Source organism: Canis aureus, chromosome 3 (assembly GCF_053574225.1).
Source record: "Canis aureus isolate CA01 chromosome 3, VMU_Caureus_v.1.0, whole genome shotgun sequence".
Classification (NCBI taxonomy): Eukaryota; Metazoa; Chordata; class Mammalia; order Carnivora; family Canidae; genus Canis; species Canis aureus.
Window position 1 is genome coordinate 48,980,906 of NC_135613.1, and position 14,570 is coordinate 48,995,475.

The 14,570-nt window shown below is 45.2% G+C and overlaps 1 protein-coding gene and 1 long non-coding RNA gene across 7 annotated transcripts in view; one reads left to right on the forward strand and one right to left on the reverse strand.

The window, feature by feature from the left end:
* SPECC1 (sperm antigen with calponin homology and coiled-coil domains 1) overlaps positions 1-14,570 on the forward strand; it is a 286,151-nt gene that overhangs the window by 76,192 nt on the left and 195,389 nt on the right. For 5 of the 6 annotated variants that reach the window (XM_077892486.1, XM_077892485.1, XM_077892484.1 and 2 more), the window contains one exon: positions 9,730-9,900. In XM_077892486.1, coding sequence (XP_077748612.1) covers positions 9,754-9,900 — 147 coding nt within the window. In that variant the 5' untranslated portion in view covers positions 9,730-9,753. Of the gene's footprint in view, positions 1-7,720; positions 7,740-9,729; positions 9,901-14,570 lie in introns of those variants that run through there. The other variant, XM_077892483.1, reaches the window with a different exon arrangement.
* Positions 1-14,570, reverse strand: part of LOC144310845 (uncharacterized) — a 56,424-nt gene that overhangs the window by 2,163 nt on the left and 39,691 nt on the right. The gene's annotated exons all lie outside the window — the stretch shown is intronic.

A 14,570-nucleotide genomic window follows, 5' to 3' on the forward strand; every position in this document is an offset into this window, starting at 1 on the left:
GGGGAAACAGTCCAGATAGAGGAAATAGAGTGCAAAGCTCTTTGGTGGGAACTAGCTGGTCATGTTCAAGGAGCTGGAAGCTACCCGTGGGACAGAGCAGAGCAGAGCTTCATGATTGAGATGGACCGGGCCCAGTGGCCAGGGGACTGGGTAGAGGGTGCTGTTGCAGCCTCCAGGTGAGAGACCAGGACAGCTCAGATGGGAGCAGGCCACAGACAGGGTATGAAAGTGCTAGAAAAGAACAGCAGAGTTTTCTGGAGTTTTAGAGGCAGGAGTTAGAAAGGGGATAGAACATTCATAGAGAGAGATCTCCAGATGAATGCCCCAAGATGAGAACTGGGGGAGCCTGCTGGCCAAGTGGAGAAGGGAAAGTGGTGAGTGGGATGTGGCCAAGCCCAGCTGGGTGGTCCCTGAATCTGGGGCAAGGAGGAGCAGTGAGCCCAGGCCTGGGTGCCTGGCCTGCAGTGGTATACCCAGGCCTGCATTGGGGAAGTTTGTGGATACTTCTCAGCCTCTCTTGTCACCTACTATACAGTGTGGGTGACAATGGCTGACTCATGGGGCAGTCAGGAGCATTAGAGAGACTAATCTCTGGCAATCGCTGAACGTCGTGCCAGGCACATAGTCCGTGTTGATAAATGTTAGCTTAAAAATAAGTTAAGACGAAGGATTTTGAGCAGGAAGTGATGATCCCAGCTGAACTTTGAGAAATCTGTCAGGAATCTGGGGGAAGGATGAGTTTCAGGAGGAACTCTCCACCTCCTACCCCCCGGGGCAAGCGTGAGAGCTGCTACTCAGGTCCCTGCTGCAGAGAAAGGCAGGGCTCTCTTAGGACACCTTGCATGAGTCCCATCCCCCAGCCTGGGCAGCTGCAGGCTAGACAAATGGGAGCCCCAGGGAGGAGCCCAGGATGCCACTGAGGGTTCGAGTCTGGGAGAACAAATAATAGAAATGGGGAAGTCACGAGGGACAGCTGGCTATTCAGAGTCTGTGTTGTGCACCAGGCTAGGGTCGGCCACACTCAGGCAAATGCCCGGAGGCTGGCCCCTGGGAAGGCTTCGCAGCTGCCCAGCAGATAAGTCGGCAGGCAAGTCTGAGAGCCCTTGTGAGGCCCCCTGCACTGAGAGAAGTTTCTAGAGGGGAAATACATGAGTTTGCTTAAGAAGGTGGCATTGAAGTTGGCCCGGCCAAGGGAGCAGGGCCAGTGTCCTGCGCTTCCTCTCTTTGCCCCCCACGTCTCCTCTCTCTCTTCCAGTGAGAGCAGTGAGCAGCAGATTGGAGAAAGTGGGAAGATGAATTTGAGGCATTTTTCCCCCCGACCTCCCTCCTAAATGAGTCTCCGTGAGTGGGTTGCATTTCATTACCGAAGGCCACAGCTTCTGTCTTTTAGTCTCTCTGGGTTCCAACTGCTTCCTACCCTGAGCCCTGCAGCCTTGGGGTGATAACAGTCCTAGCTGGAGGGTTCTTCACGTTCCCTTTTTGGTCTCCGTATCCTGCCCACACCCTTGTATATGGTTCCTTTCTGAGCTCTGCCTAGCAGGCAGGGCCCGGAACTGGGACCAAATAAATAATGTGGCTCAAGACACTTCCACCTAAATAGATTTGAAAGTCTCCAGTTCCCTCCTATACTGCTGGTTTTGGTTCACTTACCACGTTTTAAAGAATTGCGTTAAAATACCCATAATATAAAATTTACCATCATAATCATTTTTGAGTGTGCAGTTCTGTGGCATTAAGTACTTTCATACGTATTGTTGTGCACCATTCAACCACAGACCTGTATTCACCTTACAAAACTGGATTCTATACCTATTAAACAGGAACCCCCATGCCACCCTCCCCTCAGCCTTTGGCAGCCACCATTTCACTTCCTGCCTCTATGAACTTGACTATATAAGTGGAACCATATGTATGGTATTTGTTTTGTTCTGATTGGTTTATTTCACTTGGCATAATGTCCTCAAAGTTCATCCGTGTTGTGGCACGTATCAAACTTCCTTTTTAAGGCTGACTCATATTCCACTGGATGCATATACCACATTTTGTTTATCCATTCATCCATCAATAGATATTTGGATTACTTCCATCTTTTGGCTATTGTGAATAATGCTGCTATGAACATGGATGTCAGGTATATTTTTGAGACTCTGCTTTCAGCTATTCGGGAATATACCCAGAAGTGGGCTTACCAGATCATATGCTAATTCTATTTTTCATTTTTCGAGGAACTGCCATTCTATTTTCCATAGTAGGTGCACCATTTTACATCCCTAGCAGTAATACACAACAGTTCCAGTTTCTCCACATCCTCAGCAACACTTGGTGTTTTGTGTTTGTCGTTGTTGTTTATAGTAGCCATCCTGATGGGTTGGATGTGGTATCTCCTGGTGGTTTTAAATTGCATTTCCCTAATGATTAGTGATGTTGAGCAGCTTTTCATGTACCTATTGGCCGTGTGTATAGTATATCTTTGAAGAAACATCTATTCAAGTTCTTCGTCCATTTTAAATCATGTTTGCTTTTGTTGAGTTGCACGAGTTCTTTATATAGTCTGAATATTAACCCTTTCTTCATCTGCTCAGGCTGTCCTACCAAAGTACTACAGACTAAGTGGCTTAAACAACAGACATTAATTTCTCACAGTTCTGGAGTCTGGAAAGTTGAAGATCAGGGTGCTGGCTGATTTAGTTCTTTCTGAGGACTCTTTTCCTGCCTCATGGACTACCACCTCACTATGTCCTCATAAGACCTCCCTTCAGTTCTTTTTTTTTTTTTTTTAGATTTTATTTATTTATTCATGAGAGACACCGAGAGAGATAGGCAGAGACACAGGCAGAGGGAGAAGCAGGCTCCACGCAGGGAGCCCAACACAGGACTCGATCCCTGGTCTCAGGACCACACCCTGGGCCGAAGGTGGCGCTAAACCGCTGAGCCACCCAGGCTGCCCCGTTCAGTTCCTATTAAAAGAAGGCCCCCAATCCTATCAAATTCGGCTCCCATACTTATGACCTCATTTAATTTTAATTTATCTCTTAAAGGCCCCATCTCCAAATATGATAACATTGGGGGCCAGGGGTTCAACATATGGATATGGGGGACGTAGGGGACACTGTTCAGGCCACAGCAGACCTCTTACCAGAAAAATGGTTTGCAAGTACCTTCTCCCATTCCATGAATTGCCTTTTTGCTCTGTTGATTGTGTCCTTTGGTGCACGAAAGTTTTTAATTTTGATGTAGTCCAGTTTATCTATTTTTCTCTTGTTGACTGTGCTTCAGATGTCATATCAAAGAATCCAATGTCAAATCCAATGCCACAAAGCTTTTCCCCTATGTTTTCTTCTAAGCATTTTTCAATTTTAATGCTTGCATTTAGGTCTTTGATCCACTTTGAGTTAACTTTTGTTTATAGTACAAGATAAGGATCCACATTCGTTCTTTTGAATGTGGCTATCCAGTTTTTCCACCACCATTTGTTGAAAAGGCTGCCCTTCCCTACTGAATGGTCCTGGCACTGCATTATAGTTTTTATTCTTAGTCACCCTTCAATAGCTCTTTTTAAACTATTTCTATAGAAAGAGCTCTTGAAGTATTTTATATCCCTTTCCTTCTCTCCTGCCTTGGCTCATTCACTTTTAATTCTTTTTTTTTTTTAAAGATTTTATTTATTCATGAGAGACACACAGAGACAGAGAAGCACAGACATAGGGGAGAAGCAGGCTCCATTCTGGGAACCCAACTTGGGACTTGATCCTGGGTCTCCAGGATCATGCCCTGGGCCGAAAGCGGCACTAAACCGCTGAGCCACCCGGGATGCCCTCACATTTAATTCTTTGATGTGAAACCACATTATAGGTAAGGAAATAACTACTGATTAGTGGCTATCCACTCCTTGGGATGTTGGCTTCTTGGTTCAGCTTTGGAGACAGCAGGATGGCCCCGGGCAGTGATTCTGAGTCTTCATTGGTCTCAAAATAGCTTCCAGATTATAACCTCTTTCTAGGGTCTGCATTTCATATTCAGTGACCTGACTTATCCCAGATTATATCCTATTTGCTATGGATCTCTGCCTTGTGGCAGCATTTCATAGTTTCTGCAAGTTCTTATTCAATTTCTGAAGTGGATTGTTTTTTTTTCTTTTTTTCACATTTGAGACAGTATGGTTAATGACGTACAAATGTTCTTTTCCATTTAGATTTTGTTTTATCACTTCTTGGCTCTCATTTTCTTTAAATGTCTTCTGCTACTGACATAAATTTCAGTTTGCCATTTTTCTTCTGATACCACATGGGGATCTATTCTTTTCCTTATTTACTAGGAAGGAATCTTAGGCTAATGGGATAACTTCTCAGGACCACAGGAAATAATAAACTTTGAAGGATTTCCTGTGGCCTCCAGCAGAAATCTGGGATTCCCACTGCTGCTCCTAAAACATTCTCAGCATTAACATTTTGATATTAGATGGGAAACGAACCGGGTGCCCATCAAAGAACTAGTGTTCAGGGAGTCTTGTTCTTCCCCTAGAACTGAGTTTCTCAACCTCAACTACTGACATTTTAGGTCGGACACCTCTTTGTTGCCGGGGCCTCCCTTTGGATTGCAGGATGTCCAGCAGCATCTCCAGGTCTAGCTGATAGCACGTCCCAAGTTGTGACAACCAAAAATATCTCCGTACACTGCCAGATACCCCCGGTGGCAAGAGCATCCACTCCAGTTTACGACCTACTGTTGAGGTCAAGAGCAAACTCAGCACATGTTCTAAAAAGCTCGAGTTAGATATTTTCAGCATGTTGTTCACTTATGTTCTGTTTCCTGCTGAGTCCCCTGGTGATTGAGCTATGTGAACATTCATATTTTGTTAGTTCTCAGACTTGAATGTTTCAGCTTTCCGCTTCCTGGTGCTTATTGTACTTGTAATCAAGACCTCAATGCCTCTCCCACTCCCAGACACTCATTATTTCGTGATCGTCCAGAATGGTTACCCGTCGCCCTTCTGTTCTCTTGCCTTAAAAAGGTCATAAATCTGAGGCCCCGAAACAACCCTTCCAAAACAGGTTCTGAGGGCAGCGATTAAGTAGCAGAGTAACACATGTTGAGAGAGTGGGAGACATTTGCATGCGCTCTGACTTTCCCCTGGGACCAGACACCTAATCATATTCCTAAAATACTTGTTATATCTTCCTCCTCTCCCTCTCTTTTTTCTTTTCTACTTTATGCCAAATGATTTATGAGTTGCAGTTTAAATATAAGTCTAGTCTCTTCTGGAAAGGAAAGAAGCTCTGTAAGAAAATAAAATAATTGAAAAATGTAAAGGAAACAGCCCTGGGAAGACCCTCTTCCCACCCTTGCGGGAGTGGGTTCCTAGATTTAACTGTAATTCTTTCATCAGCTTGATCCTTTGAGATGGTTTAGGAGGATTTGCAGAAATCAGGGAATTAACAATAGAAACTTAAAAAAAAAAAAAGATTCTTGTCCTTGGTCAGAACCCACCTATTTATTTTCTGTTACTAACTTACATCCGTAAGGAAATTATTATTCACCCAGTAGTCACACCTGTTTTCTCAGTAGCTAGGCTATATTAAGTTTGGGGCCAATTCTCAGGATGGGAATGTGTCTGCTCTCAGTATTTATTTTCTTCTCTACTTTCCCTCTTTCATGTTTCCACAAGAAAATAGGCTGTTCTGTATACAGGATGAGCACTTTCCTTAAATCCAGTATGTTTGGCTTCTGCCGCTGAAATTGATTTAATGGATCCATTGCTGTGTACTGTTGAGATAATAAAGCAGAGCAGCCCTCCGCTGAACACGATTAATAGTGTTTGTGGGGAAGGCAGCTAATATTTGCTGAGTGTCTTTTGTGTGCCTGGCCCTCGGTATCCATGTTTTCTTTCCATCTGCACTAATAACTCCACTTTATTTGGTGAAGATGTTGAGAATCGTGTGGTGTTGGAAAAGCATCCCGAGTTCACACAGCAAATGGTGATGCTGGGTTTAGAGCAGGAACGTTGGATCCAAAAGCATTCCTGCTTTCCCATGGAGCAAAGATCAGCCACAGAGGCCATAGCCATACCCGGTGTTTAACGGCCAATGACAGCTGGGCTTGAATCCTGGCTCCGTAATAAACTGTGTGATTTGGGCAAGTCTCTTAATCCTCCTGAGCCAAAGAAGTTTCCCCATCTGTAAAGTGGGGGTGATACTTACTTCCTAGGGTTAGGGTGAGGATTTACAGAGACATCCATGAAGAGTACTTTGCAGTGTCTTGCCAGGCTCAGAGTGGCATAGAGTAGTTGCTCTCACACACTGCACCGTTTCTATAACTAACTGGTTCCCTGCATCAAAAGTGGAGTGCACAAAAAAATCTGCAGAAATCCAGGAATGGGACCTATGGGCACCTGCTCCCCTTCCCACAGGAGGCCTTCCTAGAAATGGGCAGAGAGCAGAGCCAAGGCCGGCCAGGCACTGCCAGTGGACAGCTCTGACCATAAATCTCTCCTGTCCCAGGAGAGCCTAGAGCTGGGTATACACAGAGCAAGGAAAAAGAGGCAGTCTCCGGAAGATGTGGAGAACTCTGGGAAGACACTGGTGCAGGCTGGAGGTGAGGGCTGGGCAAAGTTTAGTAATGTCCTAAGCCATGAGAAGGGGGAGCAGGGCGCCAGGCTAGTGTTGGGTCTGACCAGAGTGTTTTCCTCACACACTAGCTCTCATCCTCTTATCCATCCCTGGGAAGTAGCAGTGACACTGCAGAGCCTGATATAGCTCAGGTATCCCATCCTGTATGCTATATAGGGTTCTTTCCGTGGTTCACAGGAGTAGGACATTAATTATCTCATTTCTGCATATTTTAAATCTGGAAAGAAGGTGGAATTTGAAGGGAAGAATCTGGCTGGTATGTGGTTCCAAAATAGAAGCCTTAGTCTGGGAAAAAGAATGAGAAAAGAGAGTGAAAGGAACGAAGAAAGGATAGCATGGTGAACAGGAGAGGTCCAGATGACACAAGCGCATGGCTACATCCATTTGGAAATAATTTGATTGGGTTCAGAAGGTTCTAGGAGAAATAGAGAAAGGAGGAATGATATAAGTAAGGTAACCCTGAGAATTTTGCCTCAGAACAAGTAACTCACCAGTTTTTGAAAAATGGCTGGAGATGCCTGGATGGCTCAGCAGTTGAGTGTCTTCCTTTCTCTCAGGGCTTGATCCTGGGGTCCTAGGATGGAGTCCCCCATCCGGCTCCCCGCAGGAAGCATGCTTCTCCCTCTACTTATATCTCTGCCCCTCTCTGTGTGTCTCTCATGAATAACTAAATAAATCTTAAAAAAGAAAGAAAGAAAAGAAAAATGGCTGAACATCTTCCATGTGTACCACCCAGAAGATGGCCAGATTTGTCACCAGAGATTCAGAGAGGAGTTTAGATCTTGAGTTTTGACCAAGAATCACCTTGGTCTTTGGCAGAATCATCTTACGTTTTCATAAAGTAAGCCCTGTAATAGTCATTTTGAAGTAGTGGTAATCATATGTAAAAGGATGCCTTGATTAAATAAATATTTTATTTGAGCCATCTTCATAAGACAACCTGACATGTTGCAGGTTGGTTCTGTAGTAACTGATAAAAGTAATCAGTCATTCTCTTCAAGAATTATTCAGTTTGGGGCGCCTGGGTGGTTCAGTTGGCTAAGTGTCTGCCTTCCGCTCAGGTCGTGATCCTGGGGTCCCGGGATGAAGCCCCATGTCGAGCTCCCTGCTCAGGTGAGAGCCTGCTTCTCCCTCTCCTCCCCACTCTTGCTCTCTCTCTCTTTATCTCTGTGTCTCAAATAAATAAAAATTAAAAAAAAAAAAGAATTACTCAGGCTCTGTCAATTCATTTATGTTGGGAGTCCCAATAAAATTAGTTGCTGTGTAGTTGTCGACCTAGGAATGCTCTCACTGTTGCCGTGGAAACCAGCATTAAAAATCATGGGTCAAGAAAGAAAAATAATTGGTGCTAAACATCAGTAAAATACACAAGAAGTAATATGGAATTTTAAAAAAGAATCGTCATATTTGGAATGAAGCTGAGGCTAATAAGGTTCAAAACTAATCACATAAATGAAGTCATGGATAAGTTTTCTCAGAAGCACTATAGAAAACAGATGACAAAGTCTTTAAATACATATCTCTTCACCTGTAGCCACGTTCGCACAGCCTCGGGTATAGTGGTGCAGAAGCAGTTCCAGGTAGATTCTGGGACACGTGCCACCGCCAGCTAATCACTTTAGGAATAGGAGCTGGCTGGCCCTGGCCAAGAGGCATGTCAGTCAAAATGGTGTCTTGCAGCCAGGAGAAGGAGACAAGAACTGGAAGAGATCACTGCCTGAGCCAGGCTGGGGAGGGAGCCTATTGTTTTTCTGAATGGTGGCTAATGGGGGGTCTACTGGGATACGGGGACGCTCAGAAGAGGGGGTTGCCCAGAGCCGCTTGGCACCAGCTATGACCCCTCCCTTGGGGATAGTTAATTAGACCTCCAGGTTCTACCAGCAGTGACTACTAGAAATAGCTGTCTGTCACCTACAGATGTTTTTTAAAGTGCATTTTTCTGGTTTGTGCCTTTGAAAGGATGCGGCACAAAAATAAATAAATAAAAATCAAAAAAAGAAAGGATGAGGCACTACCTGTGGTTTTGGTATTCTGCATCACACCCTTGGCCATGAGAATACACAAAGGCGGGGCAGAGCTAGAGCTGAATGAGCCCCCAGAGAGCACTTACTCCTTTGCTGTTGCGTTATTGAGAGAATTAACTGGCTCCGAGGGGTTGAAGGGTTGAAGGGTCCGGAGGCGGCAGGCCCCACCTCACTCAGGCAGGAGAACCCTGACTGCCGATGGCAGGACTCAGGCTGCCTTCCACACCTCTGCCTGCAGGCCCTTGAACTACTGCCTGCTACTTAGCACCGATTTCTTTCATAAACCAGTTCAGTGAGGGGGTAGCTCTGCCTCACAATGTCAGGTCTGACCAATTAAAACATGCTCCATTAATTTTTAAGTGACACCCATTTTTGCCCGAAAGAAGGAAAATGCTGTGCTTCTGGGAAATCCAAGTTTCAAATAATTCATTTAGATCCATTTGAAAATTAGATAGGTCGTGCTGTTGTCAACCTGGAAACTGCAAGACTTACGGACACAGAATGTCTTGACTCAGGCTGCCCTGTTTTAAAGGGATATGCATATGGCATATGGGCATATAGAATAATAGTATAGCCTAATGATGGTGTATGTACCATACCATATGCTAGTATAGTGATAACCTCACCGCCAAGGAGCTTGACATTTTGCTGAAAAGTAATGTAGAACATCCGTACTATCTTACATATGGTTTCACTGATTTGGAAAAAGCCAATGTAAAGGGGGCACCTGGGTGGCTCAGTGGTTGAGCGTCTGCCTTTGGCTCAGGACATGATCCTGATACAGGATTGAGTCCTGCATCAGGCTCCCCATGGGGAGTCTGCTTCTCCCTCTGCTTATGTCCCTGTATCTCTCATGAATAAACGAATTTTTAAAATCTTAGGGAAAAAAAGCCAATGTGAAGCTGTACAAAGTAGACTTCAAGCAAAGGGGTTAGTTAGAATGCTCACCGTGCAACCCAAAGAGAAGCCCTCCTTCTCTGTTATAACGGTGGGAATGAGGAGATGGAGGAAAGCTCTGTGATGGTGCTCAGCATGTTCGAGCTGTGGACACTCATGCTTCTCTTTTCAATCTTGTGCAGAGAGACGGACGCACTAGGACAAACATGAGGAGCGCAGCCAAGCCCTGGAGTCCAGTCATCAAAGCGGGCAGCCATGGGCCAGACCGGGCGCGGCCCCTCCCTGCAGCCTCTTCAGGCATGAAGAGTTCTAAATCTTCCACCTCACTGGCATTTGAGTCCCGGCTCAGCAAGGTACGGATGAAAACGCCCAGTCCTGGGCTGCTGAGTGCCCCTGGGGAGCCCTGGGTGCGAGGATTGAAGAGGGCAGTAAGCAAGCCTCATGGCCTCTCAAGGCCAGGAAGGATCCAAGGAGGGTCCCAGGAGAACCAGCCCATCCTGACCCAAAGGAACAGAGCAAAGAGGGTGTAGCAGGGGTGCTCTGGGATTGAGGAGGGACATGTGCAAAATGTTTAACAGAAACTCAGATTCCCCTGCCCTGGATTCTGTGGACTCTCCAGTTAGAACTTTGCCCACAGAACCCCAAGAGATTGGGGGGGGCGGGGTTGAGATCACCAATGATCTTCTCAGTCCTGCTCATGGAGTTGTCAGTTCTTTCTTGTCTTAACTTCCCATCAGCAGCGTAAACATGGTTGATTATGCCCTCCGTCTGGGAATACCTCCTCTCAGTTGTCTCCTCCCTCCCAGGAGGCACCTCCCAGTCCCCACTGATGGCTGCTCCTCAACCTCTGGGCTTCTAATATCAAGTGGGCCCAGCATGCAGTTTGGGGGTCTCCTCTTTTCTAGCTGCTGTGTCACCCCCAATGCTTCCCTTACTATCCTGAGATGAGATTCAGAGATAGTATAACCTCCCTACACACATACTCTTGAGAAACCAATATAACATCCTGACTATAAAAGGAAAAGAAAAGGAAATTAAAAATATTTAATTTGTGTATAATTAAATAATATGTATTTCCATCTGTATCTGCTTGGGCGTGACTACTGAGAGACCAAAGCCACTCCTTAGAGCACCCTGGATGGGGCAGCTGTGCAAGAAGTATGTTGTTTTCATATATAAAATGAAGGGATGCTTGAGGCTCAGATAATGATAAAAAGGCGCTCCACCCTTGAGAATGTCTGCAGAATGTGTGAAAATTCTGTGGGATATGGGACACTGTTGTGTGCAGGATTGCCACATGCGTTGCAGGACAACTGGGTTCCCTGTCCTCCCACCCATTAAAAATAAGTAGTGCCTCCAATCAGTATGATGAGTAAAAATGCCCCCATAAATTCCAGCATGCTCCCTGAGTGAGTGTCTGCACTGTCCCTGTCAAGAACAGCTGTTCTAGGTGTTAGCATCTGTTCTCGTGAATTTAGATACTACAGTTGATGCTTGAATGTGGGTTTGACATACACAAGTCCACTTATGTGCAGATTTTTTAAAAGATTTTATTTATTCATAAGAGACAGAGAGAGACAGAGACATAGGCAGAGGGAGAAGCAGGCTCCCTGCGGGGAGACCAATGTAGATATTTTTATAGAACAGTACTACAAATGTATTTTCTCTTATGATTTTAACATTTTCTTCTCTCTAGCTTACTTCACTGTAAGAATACAGTATATAATACATATCACATACAAAATATGTGTTGCTGAACTATTTTATTGGTAAGGCTTCTGATCAATAGTAGGCTGTGAATCAAGTTTTGGGGGAGTCAGAAGATAGACATGGATTTTTGACTGCATGGATGTTGGCACCTCTGACCCTTGTGCTTTTCTAGGGTTAACTCTACATGTGGATGGCATACAAATTGACATCTCCATGCAGGAGCACTCCAGCTGATATTGTGACATCGCCTCTTAGCTGTCTAACAGGTGCCTAGAGGGGCGCCTGGTGGCTCAGTCGATTAAGCGTCTTGGTTTCAGCTCAGGTTGTAATCTCAGGGTGGTGGGATTGAACCCTGCATCAGGCTCCGCACTCAGCACAAAGTCTGCTTGAGATTCTCTCTCCCTCTCCCTCTTTCCCTGCTTGCACGTGCATTCTTTCTTTCTCTCTCTAAAATAAATAAATCTTTTTTAAAACTAAAAATAAAAGGCGCCTAGAATGCAACCTGTCCAAATCAGATTCTTTCCCCACTGCCTCACCTGCCCCCATCAGTCTTCCTGCTCCTCATGAATCTTCCTCCTTGAGCAACTTCATGCTCTCAGTGACTCAGGCCAGAGCCACCATCTTGGGCCCTGCTTTTCTCATATGCCATAGGCCATCAGCAAAATGCTATCACTTCTACCTTCAGAATCGATGTCAACTTCAGCTGGCTCCCACCGCCTCCCTTGGGACCACCTGGCTCATGCCACCACCTTCCTTGCATGGCCTTCCTCAATGATCTCTGTCCTTTTGTCTTTGCACCCTACATTCTGGTCTCAGCAGAAGCCAGAGTGGTCCTTTCAACACATATGTCATCATTTCTCCATTTAAACGTCGCTCAAGGTTCCCCATTTGACTCAGAGTGAAAAGCAAAGTCCTTGATATAGCCAGTGATGCCCTGGAGATCCTATTCCCTCTCAGATGTCATTGCCCTCTCCTCTGCCCTGCTCCCTGGGCTCTGACCACACGGTCTTCTGATGCCCAGGGACACTGTCCCTCTGTGAGCTAGTCGCACTCCTGAAGCAGCCTGTTTGCTGCTCTTCTGCCTGGAGCGTTCCTCCTTCCCACCCTTACGCCTCTGCCGTCGTCTTCTTCTTCTTCTTCTTCTTCTTCTTCTTCTTCTTCTTCTTCTTCTTTTCTTCTTCTTCTCCTCCTCCTCCTCTTCTTCTTCTTCTTTTAAAGATTTTATTTATTTATTCATGAGAGTCACAGAGAGAGAGGCAGAGACACAGGCAGAGGGAGAAGCAGGCTCCCTACTGGGAGCCTGATGCAGGACTCAATTCCAGGACCCTGGGATCATGCCCTCAGCTGAAGGCAGACGCTCAACCACTGAGCCGCCAAGGGGCTCTCAAAATGTTTTTTAAAGTAATGTTTAATAAAAAAATGTCTGAAGTCCAGCAAGGTTTCCTAAGGACAATGAAGTTTTGGCCCGTTATGCCAGGGAGGGATAGGTCAATTTTTTTGGAAACCTCTTCCACGGGGAAAATGTCAGGGGAAATGCAAAAATCCATATTGTCATTTCTGATTCTTAGGGTCCCCAGGTCTTACTCTATAAAGGGGAAGCATTTGAGGGTCAGGGTAGCAGAATGAGCCATACCAAGCCTGTGCTTCCCTAGCTCTTGTCACATTCCTATGCTTTTTCCATTTTCCCCTTTCCACATCTAGTATTGGGTAAAGAATTCATTTCCCTCAGTAGTTTACTATGGAAATGGCAAGCACCCAGAGAAGTTAAATGACAGTGACATCCATATACCAACCACCTGGATGCTACAGTTGCCATCTTACTATATTTGTGTTATAGTGAATGGATACATATGGGATGGATAGATATATTTGAATTAGTCACAAATAGGAAAACTGAAACAAATCTCTCAAAGTTGAATGAAATGCCCTACTTCAAATACTGGCCCCAGCTGCAGGAGCAGAGTAAGAACAGGATGAGGGACCAGGAGCCCAGATGGCCCAAAGAGCGTTACTGTAGGTCTTTCCCATGCTGCTCAAGCTCTGGGGTGCTCCGAGGCGGACAGGCCATTTCATTCCAGCCGTTAATAATAATGCCCAAGTCTATTAGTCAGGACCCCCTTCGCTGCATATGGCAAAGCATTGGCTGGAGCTAGCTTCAGCAGAAAAGCAATGGATTGAGCAGATCTGAGGTTTCTATGTCATTTGGAGTAGAAAAAGGTGCAGGCTTGGAGCTCAGAAAGGCCACAACTTCTCTGAGTCTAGACTGGAACACACCAGTCTCTGTTCCTCTGTTGCTCATCTCTGCTTGCCTCTGACCCTCTGTTCCTCACCTGCTGACGCTTGTTCTCCTTCAGCAATCTTACATAATCATTCTCTAGGAGTGCTGCACCCCTGTGCTGCCCGCTATGATGGCCACTAGCCACGTGCAGCAGTTGAGCCCTCAAAATGTCAAAAAAAATTTTTTTTTTAAGATTTTATTTATTTATTCATGAGAGACACAGAGAGAGAGGCAGAGACATAGGCAGAGGAGAAGTAGGCTCCATGCAGGGAGCCCAATGCAGGACTCGATCCCAGGACTCCAGGATTACGACCTGAGCCAAAGGCAGATGCTCAACCACTGAGCCACCCAGGTGTCCCTCGAAATGTCAAAATTAAATGATTAAATGTGCTGTAAGGGTGAAATACATACCAGATTGTGAAGAGTCAGTAAAAAAAAAAAAAAAAGTAAAATGCCTTATTAATATATTTTACATTAACTGATAATATTTTGTGTTGGGTTAAGAAAATATATTCTTAAGGTTAATTTTTTTTACCTTTCATTTTGCTTTTTTAATGTGGCCACTAGGCTTACATGGCTGGTGTTATATTTCCATCAATGGTGCTGTGCTAAACCATTGGTTCACAGAGTGTGGTTCCCAGATAAGCAGCATCAACACTAACGGGCAACTTGTCAGAAATGCAGATTCTCGGGGCCTCACTCCAGACCTTGGGAATTGGCAACTTGAGGATGGTGTTGGGCAGATTGGAAGCTGGGGTATAGGCAGAAGTCTGCATTTTAACAAGCCCTCCAAGGATTCTCATGCACACCCCAAGTTTGAGAGCCACTGCTCCAGCCATAACACATTTCTACCTTTGAAGATGGGATTAGATTACATGTAATGATTTTAGAGCTTTAGATTCTACTCCCTGCCCCCATCTTTGTGGAATCGAGAGGAATTTCTTAGTTACATTAATCTGTAAGCCATTTAAACTTTTTGCTTCTGTACGCTTCCATGTGCAGGTGCTCAGCAGCTTAAATATCAGTGAAAGCATT